We start from the raw sequence: 21,041 nt of genomic DNA, 5'->3' as shown, positions 1-21,041 counted from the left end.
ACGGAGAGTGGAGGCTGTGTGGAACACTCTGCCGGGGTTGGTGATGGAAACAGATACACGGAGAGTGGAGGACGTGTGGAACACTCTGCCAGGGTTGGTGATGGAGACAGATACACGGAGAGTGGAGGCTGTGTGGAACACTCTGCCGGGGTTGGTGATGGAAACAGATACACGGAGAGTGGAGGACGTGTGGAACACTCTGCCAGGGTTGGTGATGGAGACAGATACACGGAGAGTGGAGGCTGTGTGGAACACTCTGCCAGGGTTGGTGATGGAGACAGATACACGGAGAGTGGAGGACGTGTGGAACACACTGTCGGGGTGGTGATGGAGACAGATACACGGAGAGTGGAGGACGTGTGGAACACACTGTCGGGGTGGTGATGGAGACAGATACACAGAGAGTGGAGGCTGTGTGGAACACTCTGCCAGGGTTGGTGATGGAGACAGGTACACAGAGAGTGGAAGCTATGTGGAACACTCTGCCAGGGTTGGTGATGGAGACAGATACACAGAGAGTGGAGGCTATGTGGAACACACTGTCGGGGTGATGATGGAGACAGATACACGGAGAGTGGAGGCTATGTGGAACACACTGTCGGGGTGGTGATGGAGACAAGATACATGAGGGTCACATAGGTAAAAGAAAAATGGATGGGTAATGATGCACCATCAATAATTCTCTCTGAGACATAAAGGCGAGATATCGGCTTTTATTGACTGGAAGAAGGAACAAGCAGTGGTTGACCACCATACTACATCCTGGAGACTGAGAGGCCAGGCTCAGACCTCAATCGCCTTTATACCGGGGTCTGTGGGAGGAGCCACAGGAGCAGTCAGCAGGGGGTGTGTCCAGACAGGTATATGTAGTTCACCACAGGTATGTAGGAGGGAAATGTTAGAATATTCTGGGAGTAGGTTAAAAGGTTAGCACAACCTTGTGGGCTGAAGGACCTGTACTGTGCTCTTATGTTCTGTGTTCTAACTTACCCAGTGTAGTATGCTACCCTTAGCTGAAGACTAGATCCAAGAGGAGAGGTTGTGTTGGAAAGGGGTGGGGATTAATATTCATTGATGTTCAGTAATGTTAAGAGGAAGTCTGATTCATTGCATGCAGCAGTTTGATGAGAGGTGTGGGGTTGCACTAAGAGTGCAGAGCCAGCCAGGTGCAGAATGCGATAGCAGACACCATTCACTGCCCTTGTCTTGGGTCCTAGAGTTGAAACCATAGAAGGGTGAAGGAGATCACAGTAGTGGACCTATGAGTGGAGTTGATGACATTGGTAAACAAGGATGAATTAGAAAAGGATGACCAGATCCTGGGACTTGACTAGGCAAATTGTCTGCCTTTGTTAAATTCATGGGATGACTTCATGACAAAATAAAGAATTGTGTCAGGAAAGAAGAGGATGAGGAGACTGTAACCACAGCAGCAGGACAGCAAGAACAGCAAGAACAGCAGATGAATTTGCAGCTGTGCCAGGATGTGAATTGCTGGACGAATTCCTGAGGCAAGAAGTGAATTAGATGCTGCGTGGAAGCTTCCTGACAGGACTCATTATTATAGGTAGGAGGGCAGGCATGGAATGGTGGTAAAAACTTACAACTTAAACAAATGCAGAATAGGGAACAACACAAAATGCTGGAGGGACTCAGCAGGCCAGGCAGCATCTATGGAAAAAAGTAAACAGTCGACATTTTGGGCCAAAACCGACTGTTTTCTCTTTTCCATAGATTCTGCCTGACCTGCTGAGTTCCTCCAGCATTTTGTGCATGTTGCTTTGGATTACCAGCCTCTGCAGACTTCCTCATGTCTGTGATTCAGGAATACATCCTGAAAACAAGCAGCAAAGGCTAAGTTACTTTTTTTTAAATTATCTCAGTAATGCGCCCAGTCTGCTACATTGTCATTGGACACACATTCACAAAATGAAGTGAATGTACTGAAAGGGGAAGGGTGAATGGAAGGAAAGTTGCACTGCACTGCAGTCCTCTGCTGCAGTGCCAACTACAGGTGTAATGACTTCCACAATATCAACACTAACAACAGTGGCATTGACTTCCTATAGGAGTATTCAGTGCATCATGATACGGAAAGGAGAGATGTGATTACAAATTTTAAATCAATATACATAACAATATAGGATTACTTCCAAAAATCTTTACCTATGCTGAGTATAAATTCTACTTACCAAGTTAAAAATGTTTGGTTTGAATTGTTCCTACTGATATTTCTCCCAGCTAGGTCAACTAACAGAATGTGAAATGATGCATCTCAGAAATAAATGATGTGAGACATTAGGGTGTTTGGACATGTTAAAGTGCTTTATAAATACACTTATCATCATCATTACAATCATCATCATCCCAAAAGACTAAGAGCCTGTCAGATTTAAGGCCTGTTTATACTGAACTATTTATCACCACAAGCTTGGATTGTCACATACTTTTCAGAGGAGCTGGTGTCAACTTAAGAAAGTAAAGTGAGCAAAGCAACAAAATATATATCACAATGGCAATTTTGCAACATAATAGCCTATTATTCAAGAGTCATCATGTTTATGGATCATGACTAAAAAATTGCTTTCTGGTCTAATGAAATACCTTTTCACTAATTCTCAGTGCACCGTTGTAATGGGGCTGTGCATTTTGCACTTAAGTCTATGCATTGCATTTTTCTGAATGTTGCTATTTCACTTAATACTAAGAAAGCAAGTTCCAGTTAAATATATGGCCAACACTGAAATTGTGCACATAATTAAAATGGTTTCTCAGAAAGAAATCGAGTATGAACTTCAAAGTCATGAATGGATACAATTGTAGCAAGGGCTGACTTTTTATACTTTCCTTATCACAGTATTAAGAAAACTGGATAGTGTAATTTAATTGGAATTTGGACTGATTTACCTCGCCTGTTGTCTAAAGATATGAAGCAGCTTAGTTTCCTTTTTATTTAAAATTGTCCATTCAACCTCACACACAAACACTGGAAATTTTGTATCATGTCTCATAAGTTAGTACAATTATTTTCAAATAAAGAGTCCGGCTGTGTTATTCAGAGTTGATCCCCTTCCCCCTCTTTCCCGAAATCTGATCACTCTAAAATGCATGATTTGTCCTGTGGCAGTATTAGTAAATTTATAGCCAGTGCGGCAAGCAGTAAATCTGCTACCTCTCCAAGCTTTTTGTTCCGTCACCATTGACTTGAAAGACATTAGTTGCCTCAATACCTGTCGAGTGGTCTTTACACAACACAGCAGCCATTTAAGTGAGGTGCTACCTTTCAGAATTGTACCTCTGGGGCATTTAAGGACATAATTTGCACTTAAAATTTTGATCCCCTTAAATTTACATTTCACCCACAGATAACTATCCCAGTTGGGGCTCAGATCCAGAAATCATTCCATATCTCAGCAACATAGGTCTCTCTGTTTCATGGAAGTAATCACAGGTTCCCTCACAAACCCTCCCACAGCAGATTCATGAGATGACTAGGTTGTAATCGCTGGTCTAAAAGCCCTGCCTGGCGATTTGCTCCCCAAGGAGTGCCCACCTGATTTCCAGTAGGAGCATCCAACCATTATAACCAGGTAGGAGTGGTAATGGGAGTTTGAGACAGTGATGACAAGGAAAGAAGAATCTCTTTATCTAGTGGTTTGAAAGTTCCAAAGGTGGTCATCAAGGAGGGCTTTATTTTAGCAGCCGCAGCCCACCAACGTCCTTTGTAATCATATTTGATACAGTCTTGACAGTACAGCTTACACTGAGGTTAGAACAGACAGAAGTCTCTGAAGAAAAGATTTAATTAAACCAGAATCAGGGAGTAATTTCACATTAAGCTCTTTGCTTCCGACCTTTCTGATTTACACAAGGCAAAGTCTCCACTTTACTGAAGATGATTCAGCTTTGGGACCATTCAAATGGGTCACAGTGCAACTATGCAAGCTCAGTACTTTATTGCAGGTATTTTTGCTTAGTTTATAATTCAGAGGATTGGGATGTCACCAGCAAGACTGTCACTTATTGTGCAGTATTGGTTTCTTTCTGAAATTTAATTGAAAAGCAAAAGAAATCTGCAGAAATTGGAAATCTTGGATAAGTGCAGCGAATGCTAGGAAAACTCAGCAGGTTATGCAGCAAGTATGGAGAGGGAGGTAGCACTAGTGTTGCGAGTTCCCTGGACTTCGATGCTTGCCAGATCATCTCAGAGGGCAGTTAAAAATCACCTCTTTAGTAGTTCTAAAGTCACTGATGAGAAAACCAGATTTTCTTTCCTAAAGAATATTAATAAACCAGTAGTATCATGGTAACTATTATTGAAACTGACTTTTTATTCCAGATTTATTTAATTACTTGAAATAAAATTCCCCATTTGCTATGGTGGGATTTGAACTCCTGCCTCAAAATCAATTATCTTTTCAAAGCTCTCAACAGACTTCATCTGTGAGATCTCCATTGGGCTGGCAGGGTAATCAGGATATCTAATCGGTGTGACCAATGATTAGTCACTTGAAGCTCTGTTTTACAGTCAGCTGAAGGAAGGGAGGGACTCATCAGGGCAATCAAAAAAACTACAGCAGCCTGGGAAGAAGCACTTCAAAAATACTCCAAATTAGAAGGGAAATTACTGTATAACTCATCGGTAAAAGGAACAGAAAGAACAGCACAAGGGATTAAACAAAATTAGATAGGAAAGGAAATTTGGAAAAGGGCAAAATCAGGCTACGAAGTGAAAAGAGGACGAGTAATTTGGATAAAGATGTGCTAAATAGAATATGAAATAATTTGGGAAATGTTAAAAAAATTTCATTTTTTCAATAAAGTATTTTTAAAAAGCATCTTATCTAAAAAGAGAAAGATTGAATCGTACTGAGATGTAGATAATTCCTGGTATCCTATTCTAATAACTAGAATATTCTTTGCAAAAGGCAAGTACTCCAGTAAAGCAAGTAGTTAGGAAGGCTGATTGAATGTTGGGGATTGCAGATGCAGTGAAGGTGTGCAATTGCATTCCTGAGCACCTTCGCTCAATCTGCAGCAAGCAGGATTTCCTGGCGGCCAACCATTTTAATTCCAATCCCCACTCACATTCTGACATGATGAGGTCACCTTATATTCTGTCTGGGTAGCCTCCAATCTGATAGCATAAACGTCAATTTCTCCAACTTCCAGTAATTTTCTTCCTCCCCCTTCCTCCTTCTTCCATTCCCCTCTTACCAATTCTCTTCTCCTAACCTGCTATCACCTCCCTCTGGTACCCATCCTCTTTCCAACTCTCCCATGGTCCACTTTCCTCTCCTATCAGATTCCTTCTTCTTCTTCACCCCTTTACCGTTACCGCCTATCACCTATCACCTCCCAGCTTCTCACTTCATACCCTCTCCCCCATCCCCCTCACCTGGCTTCACCTAATTTCCTTCTGCCTTGTACTCCTTACCCTCCCCCATCCCCCTATTAAATCTCTAAAGATTTCAATTTCATTTATGTGAACAAACCTTTAAATTTACATATATCTATTTAGTCTGTGGCATTTTGTTTGATGTGAGAAATATAATTAGTATCATACATAGTATCAAGTTCGTTCATTTGCATCTTTAAAAATGATTCCACCAAAGGGTAATATTTTGCAATTCAATGTAAAGTAAGTATTATTTCACTGACTATCTTTGTATTTACAGCGAGTATTTGTCTGGGATCTAGATGAGACTATCATCATCTTTCATTCTTTGCTCACAGGATCTTATGCACAAAAGTATGGTAAGGTAAGAAATTAAGCCAACTGTGCAGTTTGCTTTTATTATTCATGACAAAGATTTTAGCATTAATAGGAAAAGTTGGGATTTCCTTCTGTGTCTCCTAAATGGTTGACTTTATACTGGGCATTTTCCAAAATAATGCTGAATATTTGTTGTGTAACGTTGCTCATTTGGCGTGTGGGACTTTGTTGCTTCCTCCAGCAGATAGAGACTAATTTTCTTAGAATACTATTAGGTATTTTCGTAGGCTTTTAGTAAAGTAAAAACCATTGCTTTTGAAAAAGTCCTTGACAAAACTGAAGCATATGTTGAATGTTTTCTGTTCTTGAAGTGGCTGTGAATGTGACCATTAATGAAGTTAATTATTGACAATACCTTTTATAGAAGTATTTCCTGATGTTTGAGGAAAAAAGCCAACAAGGCTGTAAAATCACACAAATTCAGGGATCATTAAAAAGACCCTAACTGTACAAATACTGTATGTACAAAGGGATTAATGTTAGGTACAGGAATTATTATGTATTGCCAAAATATTTACATTTATGATATGTTGCCTTTTCATTTTATTGTTTTAATGCATCTAAAATAGTAACTTCTGCTCATTCTTTAAAAGTTTGAATTGCCAATCTCATCTGAAGTACTGCAAAATGCAAAAATTAATTATTGAATTTTAAAAATGCAAAATAGGTTGGGTGCTAGTAAAAGAACACTAAAAAGGTATGAATAAATTAATCTTAAAAATCGTTTGTTAGATGTAACAAGCAGTTACATTCAGAGAGAAAAGGTTTTTGCTTGTTGATCATTTGCTTGAGTGAACTGTGTTTCTGATTTTCAGAGGATTAATTTTGGCTAGTGGAAAATAGACTTTTCAGCCATCACTCAGCATGTATTCTACTTTTGTAGCATTGTCATTAAGCAGAAAACCAAACCAATAACATCTACTATTGAAAGAGACTATTGTACTGAGACCTACTTTTGAACTTTGCAGTCAGAACAGCAGACAGAATAATAAGATTTTTACTGATTTATACTGAAAATCTGTGCAGTGGTCAATTGGGGTCAACGTGTCAATGATTTTGCCAAGGCTTGTATTTTCATAATAATAAAATGAAGCCTATTGTCTAGTACTTCAGTCTAATTCAGTCAATTAATGCAGAAAGAAGTGCTGTTTTTATTACATAATGCAGTCTCCTGTTACATTTAAACATAGATTTTGCATTCAGTACGTTCTTTTTCTCTTGTTTAAACTGGACAAGTTTAAACAATGTCTGCCTGCTTGATCTAAAATAACTGGCAAATATTGCTTTGTCCAGATGAGTAACAAGCAAAATTTACATTCTATCCATCTGGAGTGCTGAAGACAACAAGAGAAAATCTGCAGATGCTGGAAATCCAAGCAACACACACAAAATGTTGGAAAAACTCAGCAGGCCAGGCAGCATCTGTGGAAAAGAATACAGTCAATGTTTCAGACTGAAATCCTTCAGCAGGACTGCTAAGTTCCTCCAGCATTGTGTGTGTGTTGCTAGAGTGCTGAAGAATGGGTTTTTGAAAAGGGAATTAATGACATCTTAACACAGAACCACATCCTGCACTTTTAGTCTGCATTAAACCTTTTAACTCTGTCTCTCCAATTTATTTAATAAAACAAAAAATATTCCAGCTATTACAGCAATAGCTTTCCCCTTCAAACCAACAGTAACAGGCTTTTGATCAGCAGTAGTGTACAAGTTATTAAGCTGACAGCCAATTATTTCAAACAGCATCATCATTATAAGTAATTGATCAAACTTTTCAAAAAGCAGAGCATATGGCAGCAAGTGCTCTGAACTGATGAGTCAGGATTTGACATTTTTGGTTCAGGCGGAAGGCAAATTGTCCATTGAAGAGCTGAAGAACAGTACATGGATTAGATTAGATTCAACTTTATTGTCATTGTGCCGAGTACAAATACAAAGCCAATGAAATGCAGTTAGTATCTGACCAGAAATGCCAAGAATGGTTTTATTTACAAAATAACTGCGAATAAAAAGTAAGTGCTACAGCACAGAAATATAAAAGTACTGAGACAGTACAATATGGGTGCAGTACTGCTTAGCACTGTGATGTGAGGTTCAGCAGGGTCACAGCCTCAGGGAAGAAGTTCTTCCTGTGCCTGCTGGTGCGGGAGCAGAGGCTCCTGTAGCGCCGACCGGATAGGAGGAGAGTAAAAAGTCCATGGTTAGGGTAAGATGCATCCTTGATAATGCTTTTCCCTCTGCCCAAGCAGCGTTTATGGTAGTTGTTCTCAATGGTGGGTAATTTGGTGCCGATAATCCGCTGGGCAGTTTTCACCATTCACTGGAGTGCTTTGCGGTCTGATACAGGACAATTAGTGTCTGCAGCCAACAGTGAAGCACAGCAGCAATTCCCTGCAGGTTGGAGCTGCATTTCTGCAAGTGGAGTTGGTGATCTGGTCAGAATGAATGGAATCCTCAATGCTGAAAGTACAAGCATATCCTCATCCATCACGCAGTACCATCAGGGAGGGGTCTGATCGGCCCCAACTTCATTCTGCAGCAGGTCAATGACCACAAACATATGGCCAAGGTCATAAAGAACTATCTTCAGCGAAAAGAAAAATAAAAAGCTTCAACAGATAGGATAGCCTCCACAGAGCAATGATCTCAACATCACTGGGGCTGTCTGGGATTACCTGGAGAAACAGAAGTAGTGAGACAGTCAAAGTCTGCAGAAGAACTGTGGCAAGTTCTCCAAGGTGCTTAGATCAATCTACCAGCTGATTCTCTTATAAAACTGCTCAACATATTACCTAAGAGAATTGATGTAACTTTAAAGGTTACATCAAATATTGATTTGATTAGATTTTTACTGTTTACTGTTCTTTATAGTAATTTTTTTAATATGTAGAAACTTTCCATCATTTTTGAAAGCATCTTAATTTTACAGAAATTTTTATATTTGCCAAACAGTTTTGCACAGTACTGTTTACACACATACACATACACACACATGTATATATGTGCCCCAAGGCTTTTGCACGGTACTGTATTTGTCAACATGGAGCAGAGAGCAAGTTTGTAAATCTGGTGGGAGCAAAGGATGTTGGGAATGGTGAGGGTAGATCACTTCAGGAGGGGTGTGGGACAGGTGGCAAAGAAGGAGTGCCGGGGTGGGGGGTGGCACTGGTGCAGCCACACCAAGCCCTGGGACACCAGGCAAGATCATTTGATTCCAAACAATTGGTTTACTGATCATTACAGAATGTCTCTCCCCTTTTCCCAAACTTGATTCCCCTCTCCCTGCCCCCTTCCCAGTGAATAATAGAGACCCATATCAGAATCCGGTTTATCATCACTTACATATGTCATGAAGACTGTTTTTTTTTCATGGCAGCTGTATAGTGCAACACATAAAATTACCACAGTACTGTGCAAAAGTCTTTGGCACCCTAGCTATATATATATTTGTCTAAAACTTCTGCACTTTGTATACATAGTATAGAATTGAATTATACAGTGTATATGGGCCGGCTGGGGGTATAGTGGCATCAGCACTTGACTTCGAGACAGATGGTCCTGGGCTCGAATCCCAACCTGAGCAGCTGCAGTATAATATATATATAAAACAATTACTATTTAGACACCCACTAGCGTAGTAAATTTTAAATTGTCCATTCAGGCCTAAAGATTTGCTGTGGAGGATATCCTACTCTTGAGAGAGAACGTCTTTCTTGACAAGGTGGTCACCCTGCTTGGCTGGTGAGACTTTAGACTCATGGCTGTGAAACAATCTCAGATTCTGGGCTTCCTCTGAGCTGGTTCGAGGAATTGACTCTAGGATTGCAGAAGTGGTTCTGACAGATCTGGATACTTTTCTTCTCTAACAATTGACGCTGCTGTCCTCAGCTGATCGATGGGTCATCTCCAGATGACATCAGACACAATCTCCACTGTGCGGGAGAGTGGGCCAGTTGTGTCTATGATCTTTCTGAGTACCCAGTTTTTGATTACCTCTGTAGTCCTTTGCCAGGACTGCTTGGCTTGTCCAGGAGTGAAATATACAATAGCCTGTAACATGTCCTAGCTGTTTGTCCTGCAAACTCCCAATGGGATTGAGCAGATCCAAGTGTGAGCACAAGTGACAATGGCTGGTGAGTTGCTGGTTGTGGAGTGTGCTGCATTGCGATATACAAGGAGGAGATTGGTGAGCTTCTGATTCAGTATAAGTGTAGTGTTGTCTGCTGGCATTCCTCACAAGGTATTCTTGAGATTCTGGACAACCTTTCCTCCAAGCCATTTGTAGCTGGGTAGTACAGTGCAGATATAATATGCCTTAGACCATAAGACCATTAGACATAGGAGCAGAATTAGGCCATTCAGCTTATCGAGTCCGCTCCACAGTTCCATCATGGCTGATCCCAGATCCCACTCAACCCCATACACCTGCCTTCTCACAATATCCTTTGATGCCCTGACCAATTAGGAAACTATCAATTTCTGTCTTAAATATACCCACGGACTTGGCTTCCACCAAAGTGTGTGGCACAGCATTCCATGGATTCACTGCTCTCTGGCTAAACAAGAAAATTCCTCTTTACCTCTGTTCTAAAAAGTCACCCCTCAATTTTGAGGCTGTACCCTCTAGTTCCGGATACCCCCACCATAGGAAACATCCTCTCCACATCTACCTCATCTAGTCCTTTCAACATTCGGTAGGTTTCAATGAGATGCCCTCCGCATTCTCCTAACTTGCAGTGAGTACAGGCCCAAAACTACCAAACACTCCCTAAATGTTAACCCCTTCATTCCTGGAATCATCCTCATGAACCTCTTCTGGACTCTCCTATGGCAACACATCATTTCTGGAATATGGGGCCCAAGTATGGCCTGACTAATGTCTTATAAAGGCTCAGCATTATCTCCTTGTTTTTTATATTTTATATGCCAACTGTTTCATAATAAACTGTTCTATAAGGTCACCCCTCAATTTTCAGGCTATGCCCTCTTGCTCTGGATAATCCCACCATAGGAAACATTCTCCATGTCCACCTTATCTAGTCCTTTCAACATTTGGTAGGTTCCAACAAGATTCCACCCCCTCCCCATTTTTCTAAATTCCAGTAAGTACAGGCCTAAGTGCTCTTCATATGTTAACCCCTTCATTCCTGGAATCATCCTTGTGAACCTCCTCTGGACTGTCTCCAATGATGACACATCCTTTCTGAGATACGGGGCCCAAAACTGTTGACAATACCTCAAATGCTGCCTGACCAGTGCCTTATCAAGCCTGAGCATTATCTCCTTGATTTTTATACTTTATTGCCCTTGAAATAAATGGTAACATTTCATTTGCCTTTTTTACCAGAGACACAACCTGTAAATTAATCCTCTGGGAGTCTTGCACAAGGACTCCTAAGTCCCTCTGCACCTTTCATGTTTGAACCTTCTCTCCATTTAGATAATAGTCTGCACTATTGTTCCTTTAACCAAAATACGTTTATCATACATTTCCCAACACTGTATTCCATCTGCCACTTTTTTCCACATTCTTCCAATCTGACTACGTCCTGCTGCAATCACGTTATTTCTTCAGGATTACCTACCCCTCCACCTATCTTCATATCATCCACAAAATTTGCCACAAAGCCACAAATTCCATTATCTAAATCACCGGCAGCCAACCAGAAAAGGCCCCCTTTATTTCCATTTGCCTCCTCCTGCCTGTCAGCCATTCCTCTATCCATGCCAGTATATTTCCTTTAACACTATAGGATTTTATCTTGTTAAGCAGCCTCATAGATGGCACCTTATCAAATGCCTTCTGAAAATCCAAGTAAATGACATCCACTGCCTCTCCTTTGTCCACCCTGCTTGTTACGTCCTCCAAGAACTCTACTTTCAGTACTGAGTTGATGGTGACCTTAAAATCACCGCAGATTCTGATAGACTCATCTTTCTCGGCTATTGGGACCATCGGCATTGCCCGTGGGCTCCACTCAACCTAGGAAATAATTCCCTCAGCCTCCATGTGCTCTAGCTCGCTAGTATTATATCATGGATAACATAGAACTGGATGGGCTTTGCAAAACTTGGGTCCAGCATTTTCATTTAATGCTATTTTACCCTTGATATGCTTGAGTTTCCCAAAGCTATCCTTGAACACTGCTGTGGCATCATCCAGTACCTTTCTTAATTCACTTTCAGTTAACTCTATTACAGGGGATCTGGCTTGTAAATGGTGGGCCCCACAATGCTGGCCCTCCTGTTTTTACCGCATACAAGCCCACTGTTCTTGAATGTCATGCACACAGAAGTTATCTTTTCTCCAGTATAAGTTCTTATTTGGATATCAGTAGGCTTCTTTATCTTTGAAATGCTGTTCAAACTAATTTTGTGGAAGCAACTGAATCAGTGTCAAGTTCCATTTTAATTAATTTGCCATTCACTTCTGGTGTAAGCCATATTGGGTGTCTCTTGTTAGTTTTAACAATACAAACCTCAAGGCTACCCAATCCTGTGTCACTCATTATTATCAGATTTTTTATCAACAGCATGCAGATTTGTGCTCTATTTGAAACTGTGAATTGATTTATAATCTTTACCTTTTCCCTGTGTAGTCCATTTATTTTTGTCTGCCTGACATTCTCTTTGTACACGTCCCACTTTGTTGCATGTTCTGCAAGTTTCGTCTTTTTGCCTTCATTTGTCTGGTGTATTTGTTTGGCCAGGCAGGTTTCTGTTTAGACATTGCAATTTTGTTCACGCTCACTTTCATTCCTGACTGCGACTCACTTGCGTCTCTGGCTGTTGTTTCCACAAATGCAGTGATTTCAACTGCTCTTTTAAATGTGAGTTATGATTCAGTTAGGAGCTGTTTTTGAATGTTTTCTTGTAAGATTCCACAAACTAAACAATCTCCAAGTGCATCATTAAGCCCATTACTGAACTGGCCATGCTTTGACAATTTCTTCAATTCAGCCACATACTGTGAGCTGAAACAGACTTCCCTTCCTTTTGATTCCTCTTATGAAACCTAGAGTGTTCTGCAATCAACAGTGGTTTCAGTTCTAAATATTCCTGCATTACTTTCACAATATCTGCAAAGCTGATTTTGGCTGGTTTGGTTGGAGCAGTCTAACCTATTAGCAAATTGTATGCTTTTCCATGCAATGGAATCAGCAAAACTGGCACTTGCCTTTCATTGGCTATTTCCTTTGCTTCAAAATACTGCGCAATTAACTCAGTTTGCAATATCCAGTTATCTTTTGTGTAATTGAACACATCACTCCAATATAACCATCCATTTCTGCTCATCGTTTATTATTATTATCACCTAGCACTCACTATTTATGAATTTCATCCTATTTCTGCCTTTTTTTAACTCAATCGTCTCTTCCCTCCCGAAGAACAGTTTTTAACTTAAATGTCTCTCTGCGCTTTTTTTAACTTAACAGCTCATTGAACTTCAGCAGGTAAGTAGTTGACTCGGGTTCATTTAAAACTTCCTCTTTCCCAGTGTTATATTTTGTAACTCCAAAACATAAAACTAATCGAAAGAAAAACACAGAGCTGGGAATGAAGTGTCTTAGTTTCATTTTCACTTTTAGCGAGGCACAGTTATGATGAGGTGGTGTAATGACATAAGCCATTCACCTACTTTAATGTATAACATTTAACGAATTATGTAAACAAAGAATGCTTAATCAAACAATATATTTACAATATTACTGACTTATTAAATACACAACAGTGGAGATGTGTTTTTTACAGAAGGATAATAAATTAACCATAATGGTGTGACAGACTTGATGGGCCAAGTGGCCTTATTGGGTTCCTATGCCTCATGATCTTATTTTAATCTTTAACTAAGTATTTAAATGTTGTCATGTTTAGCTTAAACTTCCTGTGACGTTGTAACATCAAAGAACACTTGGAATTATATATCAATTGAACCAATCAGAGTGGTAGTTATCTATCTGGGTGATTCTCTGAAGTGCTTTGAAAGCTGTCCTTCCGGTGAGATGCAATGAGCACGATGTTTCTACTAATTCTTCTGCTTCAGTTTCCCTTCTCTGCTCTCAGCCTGCCCTGGCCAGTACCATCACCCTAGTTATTTAGCTATGTACATATATTGGACAGATTCCTGGAGCTATTTCCACCTGTATTGAGGGACTGCTGTCAGGGGAAGCATGAGAAGTATTCCTGGAGTTCTGAGAACTTGCAACATAGCTGACATTGCTGTGGAAAACAATGTCCATTATTTTAAAAGTGATTGGCTGCAGGATCCAAGTGCAGGGTTATTTGGTTGGCAGGGAATGTTCAAATGCTCCCTCAAATATCTGTGCTTTCTTTTCAATTAAGCATGCTTCAGCTTTCAAAATCACACATTTTAGAATATTTGCTTAGGCACAAAAACAGCAATCTTCTTCCAGTCCTGTCTGTTTCACAATTGAAACTGAAACAGTCAAGATTATAGTTCCTGATGATCACCAGACAATTAAAGAAAAGTAGTGAGATTACTGATAGAAAAATGTTACTGGTAGACTGACTTTGTTCTGCAAAGCTTTTGCCAACATTCGAGTATTTTCCTTTCATTTGTTTTTTCAATAATTAGGTAAATAGATGTAATAATGTTTCTGTCTGGAGCATGTTGTGAAAGTCCTGGTTTTTTTTAAATAGAGCTTCTGAAGTAATTTTGTTTGGTCTGGCAAGATCACATTAACATCTAGCAACCCGCAGAAAGAGTAGTAACTATGACACTGGGATCAGTGGGGAACTTTCTAAGTCAGGTTTTGTCAGTGGCTGAGGTTGTACCGCAGGAAGTGATAAATGAAAGTGATATCAATGCACTGGTTCTCCAAGTCTGTTGGAAAGGTTTCAGGCACAAATTACATGCAGCTTTGTGATGTTAGGTAGCTAAAACCATTTGACATGTCTGCAAATTGTGAACTAAAACTGTCCTTTTAGAGACTTCTCTGTAAACCCGTACAAAGATCTTGGAAGCCACATTGATTTATTTCACTTGCATCGTTTTGGCATAAACACATTTGGGAAAATATACTCCCTGCCTAGAGAAGGCGGCAAAATAAATGTCTCAAATGGGTTGTTTACGTGACATTGCTAAACATTGATGTTTTATCCCTTCAAGTTTTGTCAAAGACTTGGCAAAGTTCTGCAAAGAATTGCCAAATTATAAACAGGGGTGGATGTTATTCACTAAAACTTCAATATGTTTCACAAATACTTTGAAAGGAGAGAAATCTCTTTTGGCTTGAAATGCTATTATTGTAACATCTGTCCCAAAGGTAGTATTGCTTTTGGAACTTCTGCAAAGCAACAGATCCTTCTGCAAACTTTGTTAGGCATCAAAGTTAAAGTTAAAAACTGGTTCCATGCTGTAGTAATCACTTGAACACTTAGATGGTCCAACATGCTTTGAATCCTAAGCATTCTTAAGCAGAGTGTTTTATTGATGATCCTACATAAACAAATAATAATATTTCTAGCCCTGCTTCATTCACTCTCACTGACTCACTGCTCCCTCAATGTCTTTTCACTGCTCAGTTCCCCCACCCCCTCTGCTCCATTCACCTTCTCTGCATTGCTCCATTCAACGCCACTCGCCCTTCAGTCGCCACCCCTCACTGGCCCGCTCCCTGGCCCTCACACTGCACTGTTCCATCAGCTGCCCCTTCCTATCTATGTCACTACCTCCCCCTGTTCTCACTGTCCCCTTTCCATCCCTCTGGCTGTCCCTTCCCTGTCCCTCTTTTTATCCCCTCTACACAGATCCAATTAATCCAGCCCTGGTTTTTGGTCCACAACTCAGTTCGGTCCACAGCCCATTTTCATTTTATTTTCCAGGATTCTGTGCCAACATTGAACCTGAGCCCCAGCTCCATGTCAGATGAAGTTCAGTCACCCAGTTTCTGTATTTGGTAGACTCTAGGGCACTCATCAAACAGTGAAGTGTAATGATGGGTTTGTTGAATCCTTCCCCTGCCCTGTAACCACAGCCTCTGCAGTTCTGCAGAGACATATCTCCCAGAGACATCATAGTTGCTACTTTTAAGGAGTAGATGCCATTGTAGGGTACACCCTCGGTACCTCATTCTCTGTCAGTTTTTACATGTAATCTGTCACTCTGTATCAGTATGACTGCTGTCTGCCCTACCGTTGAGGCAGCAAGTGTGGTGGGAAGCTATTTGGAACAGATACGGAACTGGTTGGGCTTCAGAGGCAGGAAGTGCAGACAGGTCATTCAGACCCAGCCCATGGCCATGAGTTGTGCACTGCCTTCCTCAGCTGTCTCCCTTCAGACACCAACGAGCGCTGGTTTGCTCAACTTGTGGGATCAAGTGTTTCTAAGATTTCCCAAAACACCTCTTTGAATTCTTTCTGTACTTAAATAAAGTTCTAAATCCAAGCTATATGTGACCATAGCAATAATGGGGAGTTTTCTATATATCAGCAATTGTTACATTATTCAGTACTGGAACAGAAGCAGGATGTGAACAGCTATGAGATAGAGCAGTTAATTTATGTACAAAAGATTTTTTATCATTTATTCACAGGGCGTGGACAACACAATTATCTATTGCCCATTCCTAATAGCCCTTCAGGAGGTGGCATTCGGCCTCCTCTTTGGACTACTGTATTCCGTGTAGTGAAGATACTCCAACAGTGTGTTAAAAGTCAACCACATTCCTATGGCTATGAAGTTACATATAGGCCTGACTGGGAAAATGCATCATATTTCTTTCCCCAAAGGAACTAATGAACCAGAGAGTTTTTCACAACATAGTAGTTTAATGGTTACCATTACTGATGCTAGTCTTTCATTCCAGATTTGTTTAACTCTCATCTTGGGGATCTGAACTCATATTGCCAAATCGTTAGTTCATTTCTCTGGATTACTAGCCCAGTAGGAATAGCATTATTTCACTACACCAGACAAGTTAATGGATATTGTATACAGCATAGAATTTTGGGTATTGTTACAGATCACATGGCCAAAGATATCTCTTGTTGAAATGAAGGTAGTTTTATCAACCCCTCCCATCTCCTTATTTAACAATGCTACAGCTGGATTACACAAAGTATTAAACTGCACTGACTAAAAATGAAAAATATATTTACCTTTACATGACAGATTACATTTGCTGCCCAACACTGCAGTTCTCTTGACTGAAACTAGACTGTTATTTGATTCAGTGGCAATAATCAAAATGGGTGAAAAGAATCTTTGGATCAGTTGACAGTAGTGTGTCTGATAATGGCCCACTCAGTTTGAATGGCCACCAATTCTCATTGGGGAGGAACTGTGGCACCTTTCTGTCATTTGAAGGTGACCAACAGCAGCCTCTTGGTTTTTCTGCAGACCTTTGCATGAACACTCCAATAAAAGAACAGACCACTGGGGTTAGGATTCCATTTCTATCCGAACAGGTCCTGCTTTCCCTCTTTGATTGATATGCAGTTCACATTCATCCTACCATCCAGATTATTTGTTACTTTAAAGTCCAAGGAAGTTCATCCAGCCTTTTATGTGTGTTGCTTTGGATTTCCAGCATCTTTAGAATTTCTTGTGCTCAGAGTCAGAGTAAACTAGGTGATATGAGCTGAATACAAGCCACGGTGTTTTGAATTAGTTTAAATTTATAGACAATGGAAGATGACAAAATAAAAAAGTAAAATTCTGCTGATCATTGTAAAACTACTCTGCCAAAATGTTCTGCATATTTCTAAATGTACACTGTTCCCAAGGCTCAGTAAGTTGGGAAAAAAATTGTAATTTTGAGAAATATGACAACCTCATACAAAGTATTATAGCTCAGTGTTTTTTTCTTCAAGAAGTAACTTTGTACAGGAAAGCAGCTGCTATTCATAATCAGTGAGGCTTTTTGTGCTGTTAATGGGCTTTTAATGTAATGAGTGTGAAGAACGAAGACCACAGCTGTAAAATTCAAGACAGGTGGAAGAAGATTAGGTTGTCTTACCCAAACCATGCAACAAAAAACTAAACCCTGTAGTGTATCAAAGTAATTAACCTGTAATATTGTGAGAAATAATCAAATGGATTAAAATGTAATGTTAGCAAATGCAAAACTGTGATATTGTTCCACATTTTGAAAGAGTTAGTGCAACTATAGGGCCTGGTCCATAAGCCATGCTGTAAGCAAATTGGCTAAATTTTTGCCCATGAAGAAACTATAAATCAAGCATGAATTTCTGGGTTCTTTTTCATTGATAGAAGAACAATTCCTGCATAAATTGGTCAATAACCATATTGGCTGGAGTCTACTAATTTCATGCACCTCCACTCTAACCAGCAACCGCCTCTCCCCAGGCAAAATAGAGATATTGGTCCCCTCACCTTTTAAACCATCAGCTTCTGCAACCAATGTGGCCTTTGCCATTTCTACCAACTCTACACACATGTCCCCCCACCACACCTCCCATTTATCACCATCCAGGTGAGGCAGATAGACATATTTCTAGAGCTTCTGGGTGCATATCAATCCACCTTCTCCTCCCGAGTCTGACCCAGACTTCTCCACTGTCACAGTGAAACATAGAACATAGAAACATAGAAAACCTACAGCACAGTACAGGCCCTTCGGCCCACAAAGTTGTGCCGAACATGTCCCTACCTTAGAAATTACTAGGCTTACCTATAAGTCCTCTATTTTTCTAAGCTCCATGTACCTATCCAAAAGTCTCTTAAAAGACCCTGACTTATCCGCCTCCACTACTGTTGCCAGCAGCCCATTCCACACACTCACCACTCTCTGTGTAAAAAAAAAAACTTACTCCTGACATCTCCTCTGTACCTACTCCCCAGCACCTTAAACCTGTGTCCTCTTGTGCCTACCATTTCAGCCCTGGGAAAAAAGCCTCTGACTATCCACATTATCAATGCCTCTCATCATCTTATACACCTCTATCAGGTCACCTCTCATCCTCCATCACTCCAAGGTGAAAAGGCCGAGTTCACTCAACCTATTCTCATAAGCTGTGCTCCCCAATCCAGGCAACATCCTTGTAAATCTCCTTGGCTCCCTTTCTATGCCTTCCACATCCTTCCTGTAGTGAGGTGACCAGAACTGAGCACAGTACTCCAAGTGGGGTCTGACCAGGGTCCTACATAGCTGCAACATTACCTCTCGGCTCCTAAATTCAATTCCATGGTTGATGAAGGCCAATACGTCATACGCCTGCGCGGCTGCTTTGAACGTCTTATGGACTTGGACCCCAAGATCCCTCTGATCCTCCACACTGCCAAGAGTCTTACCATTAATACTATATTCTGCCATCATATTTGACCTCCAAAATGAACCACTTCACACATAACTGGGTTGAACTGCATCTGCTACTTCTCAGCCCAGTTTTGCATCCTATTAATGTCCCACTGTAACCTCTGACAGCCCTGCACACCATCCACAACACCTCCAACCTTTGTGTCATCAGCAAACTTACTAACCCATCCTTCTACTTCCTCATCCAGATCACTTATAAAAATCACGAAGAGTAAGGGTCCCAGAACAGATCCCTGAGGTACCCCACTAGTCACTGAACTCCATGCAAAATATGACCCATCTACAACCACTCTTTGCCTTCTGTGGGCAAGCCAGTTCTGGATCCACAAAGCAATGTCCCCTTGGACCCCATGCCTCCTTACTTTCTCAGTAAGCCTTGAATGGGGTGCCTTATCAAATGCCTTGCTGAAATCCATATACACAACATCTACTGCTCTACCTTCATCAATGTGTTTAATCACATCCTCAAAAAATTCAATCAGGCTCATAAGGCACGACCTGCCCTTGACAAAGCCATGCTGACTATTCCTAATCATATTATACCTCTCAAATGTTCATAAATCCTGCCTCTCAGGATCTTCTCCATCAACTTACCGACCACAGAGGTAAGACTCACACCAGCTACTGAGGCCCAATGCAAAGTAAAAGAGCAACACCTTATGGTCCACTTAGCCTATGAAAACTGAATGTCACTCACACATCTTTCTTTCTTACCCACTCATCAGTCCATCCAGAATCTCTCTCTCCCTTTGTTCACCTGTTCCCTCCTTCTGCCCCCACCCCACCATTGCTGAGAATAATCGCCCTCCCACACCGAGTTCTATCTGCCCATCGTCACATCTAGTTTCATCTATCAACTACCAGTCTCAACACTCCCACCTCCTCTCCTGGACCTGGCTCAATCAACCCACCAATCCCTTATCCCTTTGCCCCCAGAGATGATGCATTGCCTGCTGAGTTATTCCAGAAGTTTGCATTTTGGTCCAGATTCCAGCATTTCCCTTCTCTGCCATCACCTGGTTAGAATTCTAGATTTCTCCTCATGTAGGTGGCAGGTACTTCTCATGAGTTAATGAGAGGTTTGATTACTTTGTCATAATGGTTGCCTGAAGTGCAGCCTACAGATCCTGGGAAAATACTTATTTCAAGCTGCCCAAGCTGACAGAGTTATTACGATTAGATCCTAACATTATTATCTCATGCCTCACTAAGAAGCCAGAGAGATGTCTAAAATAAAATCTGGCAATAATCAAGTAATGACGATGATAGCAAATGAATGATGTCAATATAAAATTGCCTGGGCTTTGGCAAAAACAATTGACTATATGTTTCATTGTGAAAACTGATCTCAGATAAAGAACTGATCGAATACACAGGGAGTAAACTCTTTCTTTATCATTCCTTATTTTGTTGCATGTACATCAATGAGATTGGTTCTGAAAGTCGCGCTAAGAAAGGACTGTCGAAAAATTAGATGGCTGTATATTTTCAACATTCTGCAATTGAAAATCAATGTTTCCTTTCCAGAGTGAAATATGATGACAACTATTTCTGGCTTGTTTTGTGTCACTTCAGAAATTCAACTGAACGCCTCCAGACATGAGTCACCTTTGCGTGCCGAGAGTGATTTCTGAGTCGGGGTGCATGTAATGAACCAATTCCCCATGCAGTGTTCATTTTAGAACATTGTGGGGGAACTTGGACCACTGCCGCAGAATCGGTCATCAGTACTCACTCCTAAGGCAAGCAGAATTACCAGGCTGTCATCTAGTGGTCTACAAGCTTACATGTTGCAAGTTTGCTTATTTTCTTTGAAGCTGTGAACGGTTGGTTATTAAGTCCTAAGGTCTTTGGCCATGTTACTGGAAAAAGTTAACAAGAGAAACTCTACAGAGCAGAAATAACAACTATTACTTTGGAATGTAGAAGGAAGCATAACAGTTAGGTGATATTTTTAACTTAGA

General features: G+C 40.7%; 1 protein-coding gene across 6 annotated transcripts in view; it reads left to right on the top strand.

The window, feature by feature from the left end:
• The window catches only part of eya4 (EYA transcriptional coactivator and phosphatase 4), a 419,225-nt gene that overhangs the window by 319,155 nt on the left and 79,029 nt on the right, over nucleotides 1-21,041 (top strand). For all 6 annotated transcript variants that reach the window (XM_059982433.1, XM_059982435.1, XM_059982432.1 and 3 more), the window contains one exon: nucleotides 5,679-5,762. In XM_059982433.1, coding sequence (XP_059838416.1) covers nucleotides 5,679-5,762 — 84 coding nt within the window. The remainder of the gene's footprint in view (nucleotides 1-5,678; nucleotides 5,763-21,041) is intronic.

Source organism: Hypanus sabinus, chromosome 10 (assembly GCF_030144855.1).
Source record: "Hypanus sabinus isolate sHypSab1 chromosome 10, sHypSab1.hap1, whole genome shotgun sequence".
Taxonomy (NCBI): domain Eukaryota; kingdom Metazoa; phylum Chordata; class Chondrichthyes; order Myliobatiformes; family Dasyatidae; genus Hypanus; species Hypanus sabinus.
Note: the sequence above shows the minus strand (reverse complement) of the source record. Positions and strands in the feature narration are given on the sequence as shown.